This window comes from Microtus pennsylvanicus, chromosome 8 (assembly GCF_037038515.1).
Source record: "Microtus pennsylvanicus isolate mMicPen1 chromosome 8, mMicPen1.hap1, whole genome shotgun sequence".
Classification (NCBI taxonomy): Eukaryota; Metazoa; Chordata; class Mammalia; order Rodentia; family Cricetidae; genus Microtus; species Microtus pennsylvanicus.
This window is the reverse complement of record NC_134586.1, coordinates 1,158,884-1,180,536: the sequence shown is the minus strand read 5'-3', so window position 1 is coordinate 1,180,536 and position 21,653 is coordinate 1,158,884. Positions and strand designations below refer to the sequence as shown.

General features: G+C 42.6%; 1 protein-coding gene across 2 annotated transcripts in view; it reads right to left on the bottom strand.

Annotated features, from left to right (window-relative positions):
- Ipo8 (importin 8) overlaps positions 1-21,653 on the bottom strand; it is a 72,569-nt gene that overhangs the window by 35,755 nt on the left and 15,161 nt on the right. For both annotated transcript variants that reach the window (XM_075982228.1, XM_075982229.1), the window contains exons 6-13: positions 15,068-15,157; positions 13,500-13,594; positions 12,698-12,782; positions 8,915-9,049; positions 6,270-6,369; positions 2,269-2,345; positions 1,861-1,977; positions 483-572 (exon numbers count right to left, since the gene is read on the bottom strand). In XM_075982228.1, the coding sequence (XP_075838343.1) occupies positions 483-572; positions 1,861-1,977; positions 2,269-2,345; positions 6,270-6,369; positions 8,915-9,049; positions 12,698-12,782; positions 13,500-13,594; positions 15,068-15,157 (789 nt within the window). The remainder of the gene's footprint in view (positions 1-482; positions 573-1,860; positions 1,978-2,268; positions 2,346-6,269; positions 6,370-8,914; positions 9,050-12,697; positions 12,783-13,499; positions 13,595-15,067; positions 15,158-21,653) is intronic.

Below are 21,653 nucleotides of genomic sequence, written 5' to 3'. Positions count from 1 at the left end.
CACATGAACAGTGTCGCCCATGAACATGGCACACATGAACCGGGCACACATGAACAGGGCACACATGAACAGTGCACACATGAACAGGGCACACATGAACAGTGTCGCCCATGAACAGTGCACACATGAACAGGGCACACATGAACAGTGTCGCCCATGAACAGGGCACACATGAACACGTCACACATGAACGGTGTCGCCCATGAACACGTCACACATGAACAGGGCACACATGAACACGTCGCACATGAACAGGGCACACATGAACACGTCACACATGAACAGGGCACACATGAACAGTGTCGCCCATGAACATGGCACACATGAACGGTGTCGCCCATGAACAGGGCACACATGAACACGTCACACATGAACAGGGCACACATGAAAAGTCTGTGACCGAATCATCACACTACTTCACAAACTACACTACACGTGAGATCTTAAGATTCATAACAGGTATGAGAAGATGAAAAACTTACTCTTGCTCGCAGATATCCCAGGTTAGACAATAATAATGGAAATACATGGTTCTGTAGGAACAGCTCAATTTGGTCCTTGAATAAACTCTTCTGTTAAGAACAGAAAGTCAATGTCAGTGGCCAATGATTCCACCATATGTAAGAGCCACGTCCCAAAAGTGTTTACGATGACCTGCAGTTAATATCCAGTTTTGTAAAACTGATCTACATCTTTAAAGCAGGTCAGAAATAGGATCTTAGAACGATTTTATATTAATTGATTTTTGTACAAAGAAGAAATTATACCAAATCCTTCCCGACCTTTTTTACAGAGCTATAGTTCCACACAGTTAGGAAAGTGGGAAACAGAGCTGGTGAGATGGCTCAGCAAACAAAAATGTCTGCCTCAAAGCCAATCACCTGATTTTGATCCCTAGAACCCACAGAGACAGGCATGAACTGACTCCCACCCCCACACGTCTTCCTCTGACCTCCACGCCTGTGTTATGAGGCACACATGCAAAAGGACAGGCACACACACTCAAAATCAGTAAATAAAACGCAATCAAAGCTCTCCTCCTTTTGTCAGGGGGAGACGTCAGAAGGGTGGCAGTGGACTGCGGAGGACTGGGAAGTGAGTGTGATCATTGTACACGATATAAAATTCCCATATAATCAGTAAAAATATTATGTTGGAAAAATGTAATAAAAATACTTTTAAATCCCAAACAGAAAAAATAATAACTATATATTTTTAAATGTATGTAGGCTACAATGGAAAGGATATTTACAGTAAAGAATTCAGCAGAATTGGTCACCAAGACCTTTCATGCTTCACAGCTTTAAGTGTTGATATTCTGAGCTGGGAAAACGGCTCAGTTGGTGAACTGCCTGCCACACAGCATGGGGACCTGAACCGAAACTCTCAAAGCGGCCAGAGTAATGGTGTCCCCGTGCATATTTGTAATCCAAGCATGGGATCCCAAAGCTGAATGGCCAGTCTAGCAATTGTAAGTTCCAAACTAATGAGGGACCTGTCTAAAAATAAACGGCATCTGGAGAGAGAGCTCAGCAGTGGAGAGTACTGGCTCCTTTTCCAGAGGACCCCGGTTCAGTTCAGTACTCACATGGCACCTCATAACTATCTGTAACTCCTGCTTCAGTGAGTCTGACACCTTCTTCTAGCTCTTCAGGCACCAGGCACACATATGTGCACTGACACATATGCAGACATATACCCATACACATAAAAGTAAGTAAAGTAGTAAAAATAAGGGGAGCCATAGAGGAAGGCACCTCACTCTGGCCTCTAAACCACATAAACACACACTATCACACAAACACTACACAAATACCTTCCAACATATAAAAAAAAGAAAAAGAAACTGATAGTCTTAACCTTCAACAAGATCTCAGCCAGGGAACCAATCACATGCAAGGCTCCATCTTTCTTCCTAGGGTCAAAGTTCGGGTCTGTTAGTATTTGATAACAGAACGCCATCATTTTTGGTAACACCTAAAGAAATAGAAGAATCCATTTCAATCTGCATGAATCTCCATCTTATCACCACCATGTTAAATATGATGTGCATTTTCAAATTTAATTTTCAAAATTAAAGCCATTTTACTGTGTTTTATTCATCAACTATAAACTCAAAAAGAAAGGTATCAAAGATATTTCAATCCTTTACTTTAAAAAACTATTTAAAGTGATAAGTTGTAAGTAATAATGATATAAATTAATATTGAGGACATGTTAGAACGCCAAATAATACAAGCTACTTTTTGGTTAAGAACGACTGCATACCTCTTTCCTTTTCTTCGCAGCTGTGTACAAGAGGGTTTGGGCTGCGGTAGTGGGAGATGCATAATCTTCAAAAATATCTAAAATGTCAAAGTAAATCTTGTTAATAAAAATACAACTCTTTATCATACAGATTTAAACCTGCCCAGATGTTAAGGTTGTGATCCCACTGTTTTGATGCATAATCTAATTTATGATTTAGCATGTTTAGCAAACACCATGTGCTCATCCTTTCAAGAGATAAGACTAAGGAAAGCAGTTATGTCTCGGGTATCTATTTTCCTGAACACAGGGAATGTACTTCACCTCTATCAAAATGCAACAGAAACTTATTCAGAGTGTTCTATGCCAGGCACTGCTCTGGACTCCAGGGATAAAGGATCGAACACGGAAGCGTACGCGGCAAGAAAGAGATTACATGGTCGGACTACAACAGGCAGGCAGAGGGGACAGCAGGGAACAATTCTAGGAGGACCTGGCTCTTTACAGCATCCGACGGAGTCTGTGTTGAATGGGACGTTCTTAAATGCTACGCAATACCATGGAAACTTCCACAGTTTCACAACAGGCTGTGTCATTAAGAATTTGAAAACTTGTTGGTGGTAGCGCACGCCTTTACTCCCAGCACTCAGGAGGCAGGGGCAGGTGGATCTCTATGACTTGGAGGCCCGCCTGGTCTACAGAGTGAATTCAAAAACAGCCAGAGCTACACAGAGAAACACTGTCTCCAAAGCCCCTCCCACACCTCCCACTCAGTACCACTCCATGCTGAGTACTGTACTACAACTTTACACTAGGATTCCAGTTCCCTAATCGGTCTTCACAGTACTGTCTCTGCATCCTGCTCACAGGGGAAAACACTGCCTCTCACAGAGGCTGAGCCACAGGAACACAGGGATGCAAGCTTGTGGTGCTCACCTCATACCTCCACAGCATCAAAGCCTGAGCTCAGGTCAGCTTCTACCAAATCTAAAACCATTATTCTTGGGAACTGAACAAATCTGATTACAGAATATGGTAAAACCACCAGTTTTAGTATTAATCAATACATTTAGACAGGAATGTAGTGACTTCTTCCCTGTGGTCATTGTTGAAAACACAGCGCCTGTGTCAAATGACTGGCAGGACCTCTCAATCATCCCCGGAGAGAATACGCAAAGGGAAAGCTCCTCAGTGACTTTTTTAAGTTGCCAATACTCTTCTAACCAACTTGCAATTAAAAATAAATTACATGTGTATGATATTTTGCCTTCATGAATGTCAGGATACCCCTCATGCCTGTTGTCCAGGGAGGCTATAAGAGGGTGTCAGACCCCCTGAAACTAGAGTTACAGATAGTTGTGAGCCACCTTGTGAGTGCTGGAAATTAAACCTGGATTCTCTGCAAAAGCATCCAGTTCTCTTAACTACTGAGCCATTTCTCCAGTCCTAGTTGGAGAAATTTGTAATTACCCATTATAGCAAGCAGGCTGAGAGCAAACATAAGAGGGTAAAAGATACTAGAACTATTAGTTGTTATATTTAAAAACAAAAACAAAACAAAAAATGAGGATACCATTTTACCAAAACAAAGAATAAATTAAATAATGTTAGGTTTCTAAAAGTTAAGTAAATACACTGTACATTACAAAACAAACAGGGCTGGAGGAAAAGGGAAGACGTTGGGCATGGTGGCACGCACATATAATCCAGTGGTGGGGAGTCTGTGCCTAGACTGCTGCAAGTTCAAGGTAAGCCTGAGAACAGAGAAAGACTCTCACTCACAAAGTCAAAAGAAAAGAAGGGCTGAAGGAATGGCTGAGCAGTTAACATGCAGAGGAGGGACAACTGAGCAGTTAACATGGGGAGGAGGGACAACTGAGCAGTTAACATGGGGAGGAGGGACGGCTGAGCAGTTAACATGGGGAGGAGGGACGGCTGAGCAGTTAACATGGGGCTGGAGGGACGGCTGAGCAGTTAACATGGGGTGGAGGGACAGCTGAGCAGTTAACATGGGGAGGAGGGACAACTGAGCAGTTAACATGGGGAGGAGGAACAACTGAGCAGTTAACATGGGGAGGAGAAACAACTGAGCAGTTAACATTGGGGCTGGAGGGACAGCTGAGCAGTTAACATGGGGAGGAGGGACAACTGAGCAGTTAACATGGGGAGGAGGGACAACTGAGCAGTTAACATGGGGAGGAGGGACAACTGAGCAGTTAACATGGAGTGGAGGGACGGCTGAGCAGTTAACATTGGGGCTGGAGGGACAACTGAGCAGTTAACATTGGGGCTGGAGGGACAACTGAGCAGTTAACATGGGGAGGAGGGACGGCTGAGCAGTTAACATGGGGAGGAGGGACGGCTGAGCAGTTAACATGGGGAGGAGGGACAACTGAGCGGTTAACATTGGGGCTGGAGGGACAACTGTGCAGTTAACATGGGGAGGAGGGACAACTGAGCAGTTAACATGGGGAGGAGGGACGGCTGAGCAGTTAACATGGGGAGGAGGGACAACTGAGCGGTTAACATTGGGGCTGGAGGGACAACTGTGCAGTTAACATGGGGAGGAGGGACAACTGAGCAGTTAACATGGGGAGGAGGGACAACTGAGCAGTTAACATGGGGCTGGAGGGACAACTGTGCAGTTAACATGGGGAGGAGGGACAACTGAGCAGTTAACATGGAGTGGAGGGACAGCTGAGCAGTAAAGTTGGGGCTGGAGAGATGCCTCAGTGGTTTAGAACACTTGCTGCCCTTCCAGAGGATCCAAGTTCAGTTCCCATCAGGCAGCTCACGATGACCTCTCACTACAGCTCTAAGGAATAACACAACACTGTCTTCTGACCTTCTCGGGCATCCACACATTCATAGATAAAAATGTCTTAAAAATAAAATAGGAAATGCTAACCATCTGAAGAATGCTCTAGGGTTGGAGGTTAGCTCAGTGTAGACTTAGCACACACAGAGCCCTAGACTCAATCCCAGCACACCTCTCCAGGCAAGATGGCATACACCTATAAATGCAGCTCTCAGAAATCTGAGCCCAGCCTACACAGTAAGTTCTGGGTCTGACTGGACAACTGAGTGAGAACCTATCTATCTCACAAAGGCTTAAACAGAAGGAAGAATGACTTCATTATGCTGTCAAAGCAAACAAGGAAAGGGCGGACACGAGGAAGAGGAGGAAACAAATCCTGCACAGGAAGGACGTCTCAAAGGAAATGGCAGAATGGAGAGAGAATGGAGAAGGCCAGTGCTGCCCCTTCCCTTGCTCCCCTGGAGTCAGCATGCTGAGCTCTGTCGCTGGAGGTCCCACAAGGAGGGCCCTGGGAGGAGTTTAAGCTGCAATATGGAACTCTACACACCTGACTCAAACAGTAAAACAACTTTCCCACAGCACCGTCAACATACCTTAGTTGTGCAGATCAAGACCAGGAGAATATAGACATGAGAAAGGAAAGAAGAATATAAAATAGAGGAAATAAATATGGCAGCCTTCCTGCTCTGACGTACCTCAGCGATGGGATACAGATTTACACATAACAACATCTGCACAGGGCTTTACCCAGAGAAAGCGGGAGTCATTACCAGGCAACCTACTCAGTACTACAGCTTCCAGAAAGATGCAAGCCATGTGAGGCTGATGAAGGAAATCCTATCCCTGGTGGAATATGTAGTCCAAAGGAGGGGGAGCAAATCAAGCTGAGGTTCTGAAAACAGCACGAACCACAATTATCCCATAATGAGTGCTATGTGGTAACACAGCCCAGAAAACTGGTCCCTCCATTTCACTCACACAGTCTAGGTAACAAACCACTCAGCAGGGGCCTCAGCTCTGATGGAAGAGATGAATAAGGCTTCTTTCATCTCCTGCACTCAAAAGCATCAAGCTCCTTGGTGCAAAATAACATCAAACTTTTCTGAATTTCGGAGTTCACCATACAGAGCAGACTGCTTGGGAATATAAATTTAGTCATAATTATATATTCAGGAACTGATGAAGGAAAACTCATCTCAATTACCAAATTTCATCCTTATGTACTCATATGGGTCTTCTTGCCACAGCTCTTCATCCTCGTCTTTGTAACACATCACAGAAAAGATCACATCTTCAGAGATATTCTAAGATGAGAAACAAACAACACAATTGAGTACGGCCATTCCAGCAAGACTCATGACATCAGATTTTCCAGAGGTACAGTAATGCTTCTCAGCCTGCATTCACATCAGCGAGGACAGCAATAGCTCAGACAGACTGAACACGTAGAAGCCGGAGGCTAGGAGCAGAGAAAAACAGTGATGTTCCTTGAAGTAGGGACAGGAACAACAGAACTTCACTAACAGACCAACATTGAATACACCTTGACTTCTTGTGGAAGAAAAATGTCACCAGGGTTCTGTTTACTATTGTTATAGTTCTCACTGTGGAAATGCTTCATATGTCCATGTTGATCCCAAGCATCAATATAACAACATCTGTGCCTTTTCTGCTCCATCTCCAAAGCACCAGTGCTCTACTGCACAGCGTGTGTTCCAGAGAGGACGTTCCCTAAGCAGTCTGTGAACAGCAGCCAAGCTGAAGCAGGCCCTTTCGATTCTAGTTACTTCTCATATAAAAACATGGCCTGAGCTAGAAGGGTGGCCTGGCAATCTTCCAGAGAACCCGGGTCCTATTCCCAGCACCTCTGATTCCGGTTCTAGGGGACCCAAAGACTTTCTGACCTCTGTGGGCACCAGGCATGCACACAGTTCACAGACAAAAATGCAGCAAAACGTCCATACAAACAAAATAAAAATAAATACATCTTTTTAAAAAAGGATCAATTCTTATCACTTAGTTGAAATTCAGCTTAAAGGTCAGTATTTTCCTGAAACTTTCTATGTGAAGCAATGTAAAAATAAGTCCAAAGGAAAAGATGCTATTTCATACTTCATGTCACCCTTACAATTACAGGTATAAAGAAAGCAAAATGAAAACAATCTTTATTGCAAAGAAATTACCACTACTTAATCGCAGTACATAGGCAAATAGTTACAAAGAGCCCACAGTTCACAAATTTAAAAGATACTACAGGGTGCTGGAGACATGGCTCACTTAGTGGTTATGAGCACTGGCTGTTCTTCGGGAGGACCCGGGTTCAACTCCCAGCACCCACAAGGCAGCTCACAACTCTCTGTAACTCCAGGTCCAGATGATCTGCCACCCTACACCATTGCATATAAAATAAAGTTAAATTACTTTTTAAAAAGTCTTATGTATGTATCTAAGACTTGTGTTCAGATAATGCTAACCAAAGCTGGGTATAGAAGCAAATGTAGTCCTAGCATTCAGAAAGTAGAAGAAAATGGTGAATTCAAGGACAGACTATATGGCAAGACAGAGTTAAAAAACAAAACAAAACAAAAAAGATAGTACTTCCTAAACTCTATCCTAGATACCATGAAAGTAAAGCAACTGATTTTCTTGTCATATACCAACTTACAGAATTTAAGAACAAGGGGCTGCGGATGTAGCTTAGTTGACAGACCGCTTGCCTAGCATGAGGCCCATCACCCCACAGAGCAGACATGGCAGGTGCAGTGGAGCGTGCCTGCGATCTCAACCTTTAGGAGGTAGGGACAAGAGGATGAGAAGCTCAAGGTCATCCTCATCACACAGGAAGTTCAGTGTCAGTCTGAGCTACTTTTCAAAAGACCAAAAAAAAAATATTTTAGACCTAGCATGGTGACACATGAATTAATCCCAGCACTTAGGGGGCAGAGGCAGGTGGATCTCTGTGAATTCAAAGCCATCCTGGTCTACATAGTGAATTCCAGGACATCCAGGGCTACACAGAGAGACCTTGTCTCAAAAGGGGGAAAAATGTTTTACACCAAGAACTCAGAGTTTATTGGAAATGGAGAGCCAGTTCTTAATGTCTTTAAATTACCCAGATATCTATGTGCAAATAAAATGTATATATTCCATCCTTTTCCATTCTGATTTGTTCTTTAATTTCAACAAATAACAATGCTGAATTCTATCTTTAAAAAAAAATCCAGTTGGTATTAAAAAGCAGGATTAGCTGTTACCAGTTTTAACAAAACTTTTTAATAATAAAAGTAAAGCTAATTTTAATAAAACAAAACTTCAACTTCTCTGAATCGAAGAGTGGAGGTAGGACGGGAGGGAGGGAGGGAGGGAGGGAGGGAGGGAGGGAGGGAGGGAGGGAGGGAGGGAGGGAGGGAGGGAGGGAGGGAGGGAAGGAAGGAGTCAGTCCAGCTGCCAACCTTCTGGTGCTTATCCACAAAAGAAAAGTCATTTATCAGGCTTCATCTTCTGCAAAATAACACTCCCTTTGTAAAGCCCTGCTGGCAGCTTTCAAAATGTTTTCACACAAAGGTCAAAAAGACATTACAAACTCCCTTAATAGAACAGAAACCAAGGCTAAATGAATGACTGAATGACACCTGACACCAACCCTCCCAGTTCACAAACCTGAAGATCTCTCTCTTCTGAAATGCTTAAACTTTGGAAGCCCTTCGTAATGTAAGACTGCACTTGTTAGAAATTGTTGTTAGTGGCAACAGAGATTAAACAGAAACCATAGGAATAAACAACACCTGCTTCCACCAGAAAAACCCAACTTAACTGGCCATGGTTTAGAGAGCCACCACCAACACCAACCTGTATATGCGGCTTCATCTGCTTCCAGGTCACAGCGTGGACAACCCCTTGGTTGAGATAGTTGAATGCTTGCTGAAGAACACGGGGGGCTACATATTCTTTCTGTCTGTATTGGTCTAAAATTTTTAGTAGTACCTGTAGGAAAATAGGTGGGGATTGGAAGGGATGAAAATAGAGCAATTACTGTGTTAAAGAGCAAATGAGTATTTGAGGTGTGACATGGAATACTGTGCAAACAGACGGGGGAGATACTGTGAGAAAGCTCACGCAGGCATTTTACTTTTTAGATAGGGCTGTATGTTACACTGAGCTAAGAGATGCCTCACTGAATTTTAGGCATTTGTTCTTCTAACCCATATGCTGTTCAGAATAAGTCTATGTTCTAGTCCAAGGCTAGTGTGGTGGCGGGAATGAGCATGGCCCCTATAGGCTCCTCGGTGTGGCACTCTTAGGGGTGTGGCCTTGTTGGAGGAAATCTGTCACTGGTGGTGGGCTTGAGGTTTCAGATGCTCAAGACAGACCCAGTGTCATTCTCTCTTCCTGCTGCCTGCCAATCCCGATGTAGAACTCTCAGCTCCCTCTGCAGTACCGTGCCTGCTTGAGCGCCACCTGCTCCCTGCCATTAGGACAATGGAATAAACCTCTGAACTGTAAGCCAGCCCAAGTAAATGTTCTCCTTTGTAAGAGTTGCCATGGTCATGGTGTCTCTTCACAACAGAACTTTGACTAAGACAGCTACTTTCTCCTCATTTCAGTAAAATTACAGATCTGACTGAGTAAATAAACATTTCAAAACTTTTATATAACAGCAGCACATGTGAGCTCAGACCTTAACCAGAAGATAAACACTATTCTAAAAACAGTTCTCTTATCACCAATTTTCCTTTGAAGTAATTAGATTCTTAACTAACCTTCATACCAAAATAAACTCCAGACAGGTAAACACTTTAGCAGTTAAAAACCCTAAGCACCGAGTTTCTAGAAGAAAATGTAGGATATTTGTATTTTATAATCTTAGGCCACAGACAATCTCTGTAACATAACACAAGGTTAACTTTTCTTATGGGCCGGCTACAATCGTGTTTATAAGAAAGAACCTTGAAAAGCATCTATGACTGACTCAAGGGCCTACAGAGACAGCACAAGGCTCCTGACCATCCTATATCCTGGTCCCCACCAGGTCATTGTGTCAAGCTTATGAGAGAGTTGCTAAATCTTTCAAAACAAGTACAAAAGTTATAAACCAGAATATGAATTTTGCCCAAGCACCTAAAAATCTAGGTTAACAAAACTGGTCTGAGTGCAACGGCCACCTAGACGCTCCTGCGATGGCAGCTGAGAGGATGTCCTGATACAGGACAAGTGTGGTGGCCATGTCGGAGGAGCAGCAGTGACAAGGGCACCAGGGATCAGTCCACCAGCATGCAAGGCCCCAAGCGCCTCAGCCCCAGAATGTCTCTTGCTCCTGCTGTGTCTCTGCATGTTTGCCACTGACATTTTTCTCTGGTATCTGCAGTGGTGTGAATGGATGTAGAGAGATCCCCACTGTCTTTAACACAGTGGGTTTATCTCATGGACAATCCCCTTCTACAGTTTTACCTGTGAATTATTATGAAGATTATTTCCTCTTAAGCTGAACCACTTAACTGAAGCAATGATTTTATACAATATAGTTTAAAGAAGACTTGGATGATTGAGGGTCTTTAATGAATATAGTTAGGGATTATAACAAAGGTTAGCTTAGTGGGAAAATTAATATAGATAAAAGCAAGATATGGTGTTGCCCTTGCCCTGCCCCTGATAAAGCAGAGTCCATAGAGGACAGAAAACTAGAACAAGTAAATGTATGTCACACAGCCAGTTTTTCTTGAGGAGCCGTATAGACTGAGGTTAAGATTAATGATTAAGAAAAACAGCTGAGTCCCAGAAGCCCAGCTAGCTCAAGTTCTTGTAATCTTAATGTTGGGAGGTGTGTTCACAGGATTTTGTGTGCATCACAGCTAAAACGAAGCTTTAAAAAAAGTAATTTAACATTAGATTAACATGCATTTGTTAATGGTTTTCAGGCTAAAAAAAAATCTTGGAAAACGATTTAAAGGCATACTTTTAATAGCCGAGCAAGGAACTCACTGAGGTCAGGGAACAAGAACAGCGGCAGCCTGACTGTTTTTAGATGACGCACCTTTCTTGCTAGGCTGGGTTGGTAATCAAGGGTAACATTAATTCCTTACACCCATTTCTGCCCTCCTGATATAAACACTGTTGATGAGTGGCATGCACCCTGAGGATTTAAAGTAGAGCTGACTGCTTCCCACATATAAAAGTCTACATTTGTGATTCCTTTAAAAAATTTTTTTACAAGATTACCTTTTAAGACAAATAATAAAATTGATCTTTTCTTTGCAACCACAAAATGCAGCCTGCAAGCAAAAGAACTGACTGAGAAAAATACCTTGCTTGCTTACACTCTGTTAATCTATAACATGGACATGAATGTAGGTGAGTTCTTGGAACAACTTGTTCCGAGTTGTAAGGGATTTGAAAATATGTTGTCTTTTACTCGTATTCATTGTAATCATTCATTTGAAAAACAGTATATAAACACACAGTAATTTTTATATTCCTTGAAAGATTTTACTGGGATATATGAGCTTTAAGGGAAAAAAATAAAGACATGAGAAAAGGAAAACACCAGGAAAGGTGTAGAAGAACTAGAGAACAGAGAGAAGGGAACACCAGGGAAGGTGTAGGAGAAGAACTAGAGCACAGAGAGAAGGAAACACCAGGAAAGGTGTAGGAGAAGAATTAAAGAACAGAGAAGGGAAGCATCAGGGTAGAAACAGAGCAGAAGAGGAGGAGAGCAGAACAAACAACGGTAAGGACAGTAAGATGAAGAGCTAAGCTCTGGCTCTCAGAATAGTCCCCATGTGCACCCTATCAAAGCACCTTTCAGAAACCCTTCCACCTGAAATTCTTAATTTCACATTACTGAGATATTATGAAAAATCTATAGACACTTTCTGTATCATTGAAGTCTTGGACTGTGTTGTGATTAAACAGTCCTGGCTTTCCCACAAAGGCCCTGGCAGAGCTAATTACCAACTCACTTAAAAAAATGGCAAACAGCTGGGCGGTGGTGGCGCACGCCTTTAATCCCAGCACTCGGGAGGCAGAGGCAGGTGGATCTCTGTGAGTTCGAGGCCAGCCTGGTCTACAAGAGCTAGTTCCAGGACAGGAACCAAAAGCTACAGAGAAACCCTGTCTCGAAAAATCAAAAAAAAAATGGCAAACATATCATAATTCGTTTGGCAATATTTGGTGAACCAATCAGAATCCACCGTCAATTTTTAGTTTTCAAGTATTAACATCAACAGTCTCATGAGTTCCACATTTTCCTCATGTGGAATGGATACTCCAACTTCTAGGAACACATGTATGTTCTTAACTGAAAGTCTTCATTAATGTCTAAGCTTGGCTACTCCTGAAATAGATTTATTCATAGTATATAAATCTTCAAATAAACAAGGGAAAGCTCAAAGAAATATGAAATTTCTAAGAAGACAGAGAGGCTACATCTGCATCTGAGGCTTCCTTCTAGGTCGAAGAGTCATGAAGGCAGCTGGGGTGGAAGCAGAGGGAGGACACTGGGTTCTCAAGCTAATTGCCCTGTATCAGCCTCCACAGCTGCCATTTCAGCTTCTTTAAATGTGCAATGAATCACCATAAGCAAGCTACTTTAAAACAGATGGAAATAGCACTCGGAAATAACCATAAGTTTATTACCTGCTGAATCCCGACTGCATATGTTTTCAAAAAAAATTCAGAAAATTCGAAGTATTCTTTTGTGACATTTCCCGGGCTTCCATACCTTAAAATTTGAAAAAGACACATCTAAATACTGTGAAGTTTAAAAACAAAGCATCCTTGCTAGTTTAAACACAGATATTAAAAGATGTATTCTACTGGGCCAGAAAACTAGCACATTCTCTTTTTCCACTAGACACAATACATATCAGGAGGAACTCCTGGACTCCACAGCACAGTTAACACTTTGTACAGAAACTTTAACTTCTAAACCAATTAACTCCTAGAAGGGATTTAAAAAAAAAGTTATACTTGACATGCTTTTCAATAAAAGCTTTTAAAATTAAATTTGACTTTCTTATGGAGCCAAGTATCCACGTGCACCTTCTTAGATAATTTCTGGATATTTCCAATGGGGAAAAAAATGTTTTACACAGAGGAGAAAAGAGCCAGGGAAGGTTACACACTCTGTAACAACTTCTAAGACAGTGGGCACAAGCCTAGTTTGAACAGTTGGTTAAGCTTTGCCCTCTGTGTTTTTGGTTGTATGAGGCAGGGTCTCCTATAGGTCAGGCTGGCCTGCAACTCACTTTGTAGCTGAGAACGACTTTGAATTTGTGATCCTCCTCCCTCCAGCTCCCTAAGACTTAGAATAAAAGTATACATCACAATGCCCAGCTACTCTCTGCGTCTGTAGAACATCAGGGAGCCACTCAGTTCTAGTATACCCAATACCAAGACACCAGCTGTAACAGCGTCAATATAATAAGTGGACTGGTACCGCTCAAAGAGCCGAGCAACGATATGCAGAGCCCACTTCTTACACTTCCACCACACCAGCTCTGGCCGGTCATCCTCATCAATTTGAAGAGTCTCCTAAGGGGGAAAAACATCCAAATCAGATTGTTTTTCCTAGGTTGGTTTACAAAACAGCATAAATATTGGTATAGATCAAGCCACAATTAGTTAGGAATAAAATAAGTAAATCTTTCCAAGCAGTGCTGGCGTTCACATTGATCTTCAAAGGAAGCAAATGAGCAGAAACAAAACACCAAGCACCAAGCCGCTGGAGGAACTCTGGGAGGATGAGAAGGTTCTGAGTTTTGATGTAGGCAACACAACAAGACTGTTGCCAAAACCCACTGCACTGTGTACTGCTGTATGGACATACTAAAACTTGAAATAATTTGTTTCAAATGTGGACAATGGAGAAGATGAGGACAACAAGGAGCAGTATGATTAGCATGTGAAAGGCCCTGGACTCAACCTAAATAAATAAAAGATATGGACACAAAAAGAATAGCGAACATTTTCAGGCCAACTCAAGTTTTTAAAATACAAAGATTAATTTGACAGATGAAAAGGTACTGTTGTTGCTACCACAGACCACACTGAGATACTTTTTCTACCTGTCAATCAAAGTACACGCCTAAGCCCAACTATTCAAGGTTGTTGGAATGAATAGTAATTGATAAAATATAACAAAACCATAACGGTCTGTGGATAACAGTAAATATTTCTACTAAATAAATGTACGTCTTCATGAGAAACACATGCCCTTTAGTCAATAAACGTCTATATACTATAAAAGGTAACTATGAAAAACATATTGTAAGATACCATAAAAGCATGCTAAATATGATGAAAAGGCATTTTGGTACAGCCTGCCAAAAGCCCAACACTTTCAGGAAGCAACCACTCTGCCATTGAGTTCCACTCCAGTCAAGCACTAAACTACATTCTCAAGAGATAAAAGCTTAGACATTAAAACTACCCAAATATCCAGCAATGAGGCATTCCATAAATATGACAGTATAAAAACGGTCGAGGGCCAGCAAGACGGTTCGGTAGGTAAAGGTGTCTACTACCAACCTTGATGATCTGAGTTTGAGCCCCAAGAACCACAAAGTGGAAAGAAAGACCCACAAGGGTCCCTCTGACCTCTACACACACACCATGGTGTACTCCCATACAACATAGCACCTATACACACTCATACACACACTAAAATATTTTAAATATAAAATAAAAATTAATTTAAAAAAAGTTATAACCACAAAAGTATTAATATATATTTCATTTTTGACAAAAAAATATGAAGGAATAGCTACATATACTATTTTTATAAGTAAAATTCTAAATATGCATGCAGAAAAAAAAACTAGAGAGATATGTAGCAAGGTCTAAAATGTTTTAACCAGTTTAAGCAAACAGTTACTGTTTTAATATGCTTGGTGATCTGACTTTCTAAAAGTGAACATTATTAATTATGTATTATGCTATTTTTATTAGCTAATATGACAGTGGTTTTTGTTTTTCAAAGAGCAAACCCTCGGAGCCCCTGCATACCGGAGGGACTGTCCTATCGATGATGGTCCGAAAGATCTCCATCCAGGTTGTCATGGTCTGGTGAGTCACCAGCTGAAGAGGCAGCGCATACTGGAAAACAGAGCAGCAGTAGGAAGTCAGCCCTCCTGCCCATAAAAATCAATATCTTATATCAGAAGGCTAACTTATACAAAATAGCTAACATTTGAGCGAGAAACAGCAATTCGTGATTCAACCTAAAATTTAACTTTAAAAAATGCATAATCAAATATATACTTTTGGGGGATGGGAGGCAACAAGTGCTCACATATCCCAGGCTAGCCTCAAAATCACCCAAGGAGGATGACCTTGAACTCCTGTTTCTCCGGCCTCCAGCACAGGGGACTGACCCCAGGGTTTCTACATTCTAGGTAAGAACTCTAACACCTGGGTTACTCCCCAGATTCTTTTTCTGTTTGTCAGGTTGACTGGTTGGATGCGTTTTGAAACAGGGTCTCCTGTAACCCAAGCAGGCTTCAATGGAGCCAAAGAGAGCCTTGAGATCCTAATTTTCCCCTCTACTCTGCAAACAGGAGGATCACAGACACGTACAACCTACCCCAGGCTTTTATACATAAATCTTTTAAATTTAGAAATACACACATTAGTTAGTTGTTTCCCTTGTCTACCTTTAAAAAAAAGATTACTATCAATAATGTCCCATTTATTTCACATAATATCTTGGGTTATTTTACTTCATGTATCCAACTTTTAATTATAAGCACTCTGATGAAAACCTTCCCTTCATAAACACACATGAAGCTTTTTTTCAATTCCCGTCCTCAGTGTATGGCCCAACACCATCAATGACTATTGCTCAGGTTTCTATCACCTCTGCTATGCGGTGAGTTATGGGGACCCACCTCCACGCCCACTGTCCCACCGTCCCTAGCTAAGAGCTGAGGACATAATCATGAGCTGAGGGGACCCACCTCCACGCCCACTGTTCCACCGTCCCTAGCTAAGAGCTGAGGACATAATCATGAGCTGTGGGGAACCACCTCCATGCCCACTGTCCCACCGTCCCTGGCTAAGAGCTGAGGACATAATCATGAGCTGTGGAGACCCGACTCCATGCCCACTGTCCCACTGTCCCCAGCTAGGAGCTGAGGACAAAACCATGAGCTGAGGGGACCCGCCTCCATGCCCACTGTCCCATCGTCCCTAGCTAAGAGCTGAGGACATGACCCTAAAAGAGACATCGCTGCTGTCTCACACAACTCACATTGCAGCTGGAAAACCTGAGTTCAAGAGCAGGAGGGGCAAATAGTGAAGGGGGAAGAGGCGACCATGGATGTAAAGTTCATATAAGCCAGGCATGGTGGCTCACACATGTAATCCCATCACTCAGAAGGCTGAGGCAGGAAGACTGAGTCTGAGGCCCTATGAGACCACACTGTGGGATCCTGCCTCAAAAAAAGAAAGGCCACACTTCTGATGTGGGAGTGTCATATATCGATCTGTTGATTTCTTTGGCTAAGCAATAAAGAAACTGCTAGGCCCATTTGATAGGCTCACCCTTAGGTGGGTGGAGTAAACAGAACAGAACGCTGGGAGGAAGAGGAAGTGAGGTCAGACTCGACAGCTCTCCTCTCCGGAGCAGACGCAGGAGAGACGCCATGCTACCTGCTCCAGGGAAGACGCACGCTATGAAGCTCCGACCCAGGATGGACTTAGGCTAGAATCTTCCCGGTAAGCGCACCTAGGGGCGCTACACAGATGATTAGAAATGGGCTAAATTAATATGTGAGAATTAGCCAGTAAGGGATAGAGCTAAGGGCCAAGCAGTGTTTAAATGAATACAGTGTCTGTGTAATTATTTCGGGGCATAAACTAGCCGGGCAGGCGGCTGGGGTGTTTGGGGACGCAGCCCCGCCGCCGCTCATATTACTACAAATGACGCCCAGACGTGTGGCTAACTGAGTCCACAAAAAACTTGAGAAGGCTTAAAAATAAGGGAGAGAGAGTTTAACACAGATTTTTGCTGTTTGTTGGTGGCGTGCTGTAGAGAGATTTCCTGATTTGGCAAGAGCAGCAGAAAAACGCTGCGTCATTTCAAAGCGTGGCTTCCTGGGGCTGTGCCGTTAGTACAAACTCTGGCTTTATGTTTGTGTTCCCGCTTGGGATCGGAAGGAGAGAGCTCTGAGACCGTGACGATGACTCAGAGCTCCCCGCCTGCTCCTGGGAAGATGGCCGAATCAGGCTTAGGCAGGCGGAAGAGCATGGCGGATTCCTGTCGCCATACAGAGACGTGTTTTCAGACTGCGCAGTGCTCTGTGTGTCAGATTTTGACGTAACTTGGATGAAAAGAATTTCTGTGCTGCGTGCTCAGTCTCAGAATTAAAGTGCTGAGTGCCGCTCTTACCTGGTGGCCCCAGAGCTAGCACAAAATGGTACGTCCTCCATTTTGAAATTTTCCTGACTCAGCAGCAGGAACAAACCTGTGTTGTTTTAAAATGCCGGCTTTCTGGGTCATCCTGCCAGGGCAAACTTTGACTGTTTGAGGCAGGAGGGCCGGCTACCGAGAGAGTACTTGAGTGTTGTCTGTTGTAGCTCGCTGGCTGGCAGGGACCTTGAAATGCCAGTTGTAGCTATAAACATTGGTTACAGCCAGTACCTCAGCCATGAGGCTGGAAAGCTAAGGATCCAGCCGTCAAAGCCACGCCTTTAGTCCTACTGAGACTGCTTGGTAAATTAAAGGCTCTTGTGGTCAGAAAAAGAGATATACAGTAAAGAGAGATTCAAAGACAGAGAAAATTTCTGAATGGTTTAAAGTGTGTTAAAAATATATGCAAGCTGAAAGTTGAAGTTCTTAAAGCAAAAAACAAAAAAAGGAAGAGAGTTGTTGTGTGTCGCAGTACACACCTTTAATCCCAACACTTGGGAGGCAGAGGGAGATAGACCTCTGTGACTTCAAGGTGTGGTAGCACACGCCTTTAATCCCAGTGCCTAGAAGGCAGAGACAAACAGATGTCTGTGAGTTTAAGTAGTAGCAAACACCTTTAATCCCAATGCCTGGGAGGCAGAGACAGGCGGATCTCTGAGAGTTCAAAGACAGCCTGGTCTACAGGGTTATTCCAGGTCAAAGATATGCGCTCAAAAAGCAAAAAGTTAACCTAGAAATGTCGCAGCTTAGATTCTTAAGCGTCTAGTGATTTAAAGGCGCAAATCAAAAGTGCTCCTGGATAGTAAAAAATTGCAGATTCACAATAGGACAGATTCAGACCACTAAATGAGTCACACTGTTGGATGAATGTACGTAGGCTTGGGAGAGAGAAGAAAAAGAATATAGAGAATAAAGTTAATGGTTTAAAAAGAAAAAAGTAAAAGTAAAGTCTTTAAAGAGACAGAGTACAGATAGTTATAGATATAAATAAAAATAAGCCGCATAAAAATGAAAAATTCACAAAGAGTCTGGATTATGTACATTGTGTTTTCTTTAAAATTTTTGACTGTGAAGGAGCTAAGTACAGAGAAACATTTCATTACATGTGCTGCCAAGCTAAACCAGAATGGATATAAGGGTATTACGATTTCAGAATTTGGGTCTAAGGATATGATGCTTTGGAGAGAGTCTTCTTTTGTTTTCACAGAGGATGAGACCCTGTTCATTTCTTCTATTCTGATTTGGTATGATGGACCACGTCCTCCTGAAGGTTTGCTGTGAACATCTTCAGAAAATTGCTTTGCTCAACTGCCAACTGAGATGAAACTAGCACACAGGTTATACCATGAAAGACCTAATTAACGACGCCCCCATTCAGCAGGAAGCAGTTTGGAGAGAAAAAACTGCGCCCATGTTCCCAAATATGGTTTATAAGTTCTTTTACATTTAAAGGGGGATATGATATAGACATGAATAATTTGCATTAGTATAGATTTTGCTTTATTGATAGAGATTTATGGTCAATTTTGTTATATGTATAAATGTTTCTGATGTAACTTTTACTTGATAACTGTTTTGTTATATGTAATTTTGCTATGTTAAGGTTAAAGCCTTCCTTTTTTTGTTTAAACAGAAAAAGGGGAAGTGATGTGGGAGTGTCATATATCAATCTGTTGATTTCTTTGGCTAAGCAATAAAGAAACTGCTAGGCCCATTTGATAGGCTCACCCTTAGGTGGGTGGAGTAAACAGAACAGAACGCTGGGAGGAAGAGGAAGTGAGGTCAGACTCGACAGCTCTCCTCTCCGGAGCAGACGCAGGAGAGACACCATGCTACCTGCTCCAGGGAAGACGCACGCTATGAAGCTCCGACCCAGGATGGACTTAGGCTAGAATCTTCCCGGTAAGCGCACCTAGGGGCGCTACACAGATGATTAGAAATGGGCTAAATTAATATGTGAGAATTAGCCAGTAAGGGATAGAGCTAAGGGCCAAGCAGTGTTTAAATGAATACAGTGTCTGTGTAATTATTTCGGGGCATAAACTAGCCGGGCAGGCGGCTGGGGTGTTTGGGGACGCAGCCCTGCCATCCATATTACTACACACTTCCTTCTGTGGGAGCAAGGCATTTGGCCTTGCACGAGGGTCCAGAGGAGGCGCAGGCAGGGGGTTAGGCAGAAAGTGGTGACTCCCGGCAAATGTTTGGAGGAACCAAGTTCATACACAGATAAATGCTGCTTAAGACAAAATCAGTCTCACGGAATTAGACATTTACGAGCTGTTCATCTGGGCCTTCTAGACCCCAGCCAGGCAATTCTCCCTCACATCATGATTGCAGTTTCGCGGCTCAATTACTTTTAATTTTGCCTGCAAAGGAGCACACTGCTGTATTTATAAATGACAGATTACCAGAACAGTTAAAGATGTTAGAGCGGTTCATCTTTTGTTTTCTTTTTATGTGTTTAAATGATTTTTTTGCCCTACTTGTAAGCCAAGTAGATAAAAACCACCACAGAAAACTCACTCCAGGAGCCTTCACGTTACCGACCAGTGCCTGGGCTCTGTTTACCCAGTAGGAAAAGCACATGGACTATTATTGTTGTTGTTACAATGGCCCAGCATAAAGAAGGTTTGCTGGGAGAGAACTCTAACACTAACTCTACAAGACAGACATGCAGCTTTCCTCCCAAACACTTCAGAAATGTGGGGGAATGTATTTTCCTGATAGCCTACTTTCTTCTCTCTTGTGAGAACACCTTCCTTCCTTTTGTTCTGGAAAAAAAAAATCTGCCTTTATTAAACAAGTATGAGGCCAGGTGAGGTGGCCACACTTTTAATCCCAGTACTCGGGAGGCAGAGGCAGTTAGATCTCTGAGTTCCAGGACAGTCAGGGCTACACAGAAAGACCCTATCTCAGAAAACACACCCCCCAAAAAATTTTTTTAACTTTATGAGGGAAGACACCCAAGTCAAAATGAAATGAGCAAGTCCAACCTCCCCTGCCGCCCTAGCTAAACTAAACCACCCTCAAGTCACGAGGAATTATCAAGAAAGCTCAGAAAAGAGCCTCTACTCCATCGTCACAATTGGCTGACCCCAGTGCTTCTTCCTAGGCCAAATCATTTACTCAAGTTTTTCAAGGATTCATTGTTAAATATTCTCAATTTTTTTTAAATATTTATTTTATTTATTTATTATGTATACAATATTCTGTTTGTGTGTATGCCTGCAGGCCGGAAGAGGGCACCAAGCCTCATTACAGATGGTTGTGAGCCACCATGTGGTTGCTGGGAATTGAACTCAGGACCTTTGGAAGAGCAGGCAATGCTCTTAACCTTTGAGCCATCTCTCCAGCCCCAATATTCTCAAATTTTAAAGACATTTCATCTTTATCTTCTAATTATTTTTAATTACCATATTAGTATCCCTTATAGTTTCCACATTAGAAAAGAGGATTGGCTTAAATCAGAGAAAATATGTGGAGGGCAAAAAGGCCTTGTGCACCCAGCTAAGCCCTGGATCTCTCCAAAGGGAGTAAATACTTAGCCGTTTCCTGGAATGCTGGAGGCAAATACAGTTTACAAACTGACAATCCTTTGCTACCTGCTGAGACAGGCTCCGCCTATAGGCCCCAGACTTTGTTTATCCCAGACTTTTCCCCCTGAAACCTTGAGCTTTACTTCTAAGCCAGGAAACATCCTTGAAAGATGTCATTTGTACTTTACAACAGCCTAAGTGACTTCTACGTTATCCTGACTCCTGCAGGTGTTTGTTGACCTCAGACACCCTTATCCTGAGCACTGTTTCTAAGACAACAAGAAACCATCTTGGGGATGAAGTCATATGTACTTTGCTAAGAACTTCAATGTAAAGATGCCTTAAGCTTTGTCATACTCATGAGGCTGAGTTGTTATCTGAATACTTTTTCCAAAATTGTGCTGTGATTAAATATGACCAAAGTAAAATGAGCTGGGTCAGACTCCAAGAAGTCTTGGCCCATCATTTATTACCAAAACTGGGCTGAGCCGAGTTTCATTCTTACCCACCACGATTGTTTTGACCCACCTGATGGGCCAACAGGGACCCTCCCACAAAAATAAGCAGCTAAATCTGTATTGGCTTAAAGTTGGCTGAAGAAGAGGAAGGCATCAATCCATGTGATTTCCCATGAAGAAGAACTCTG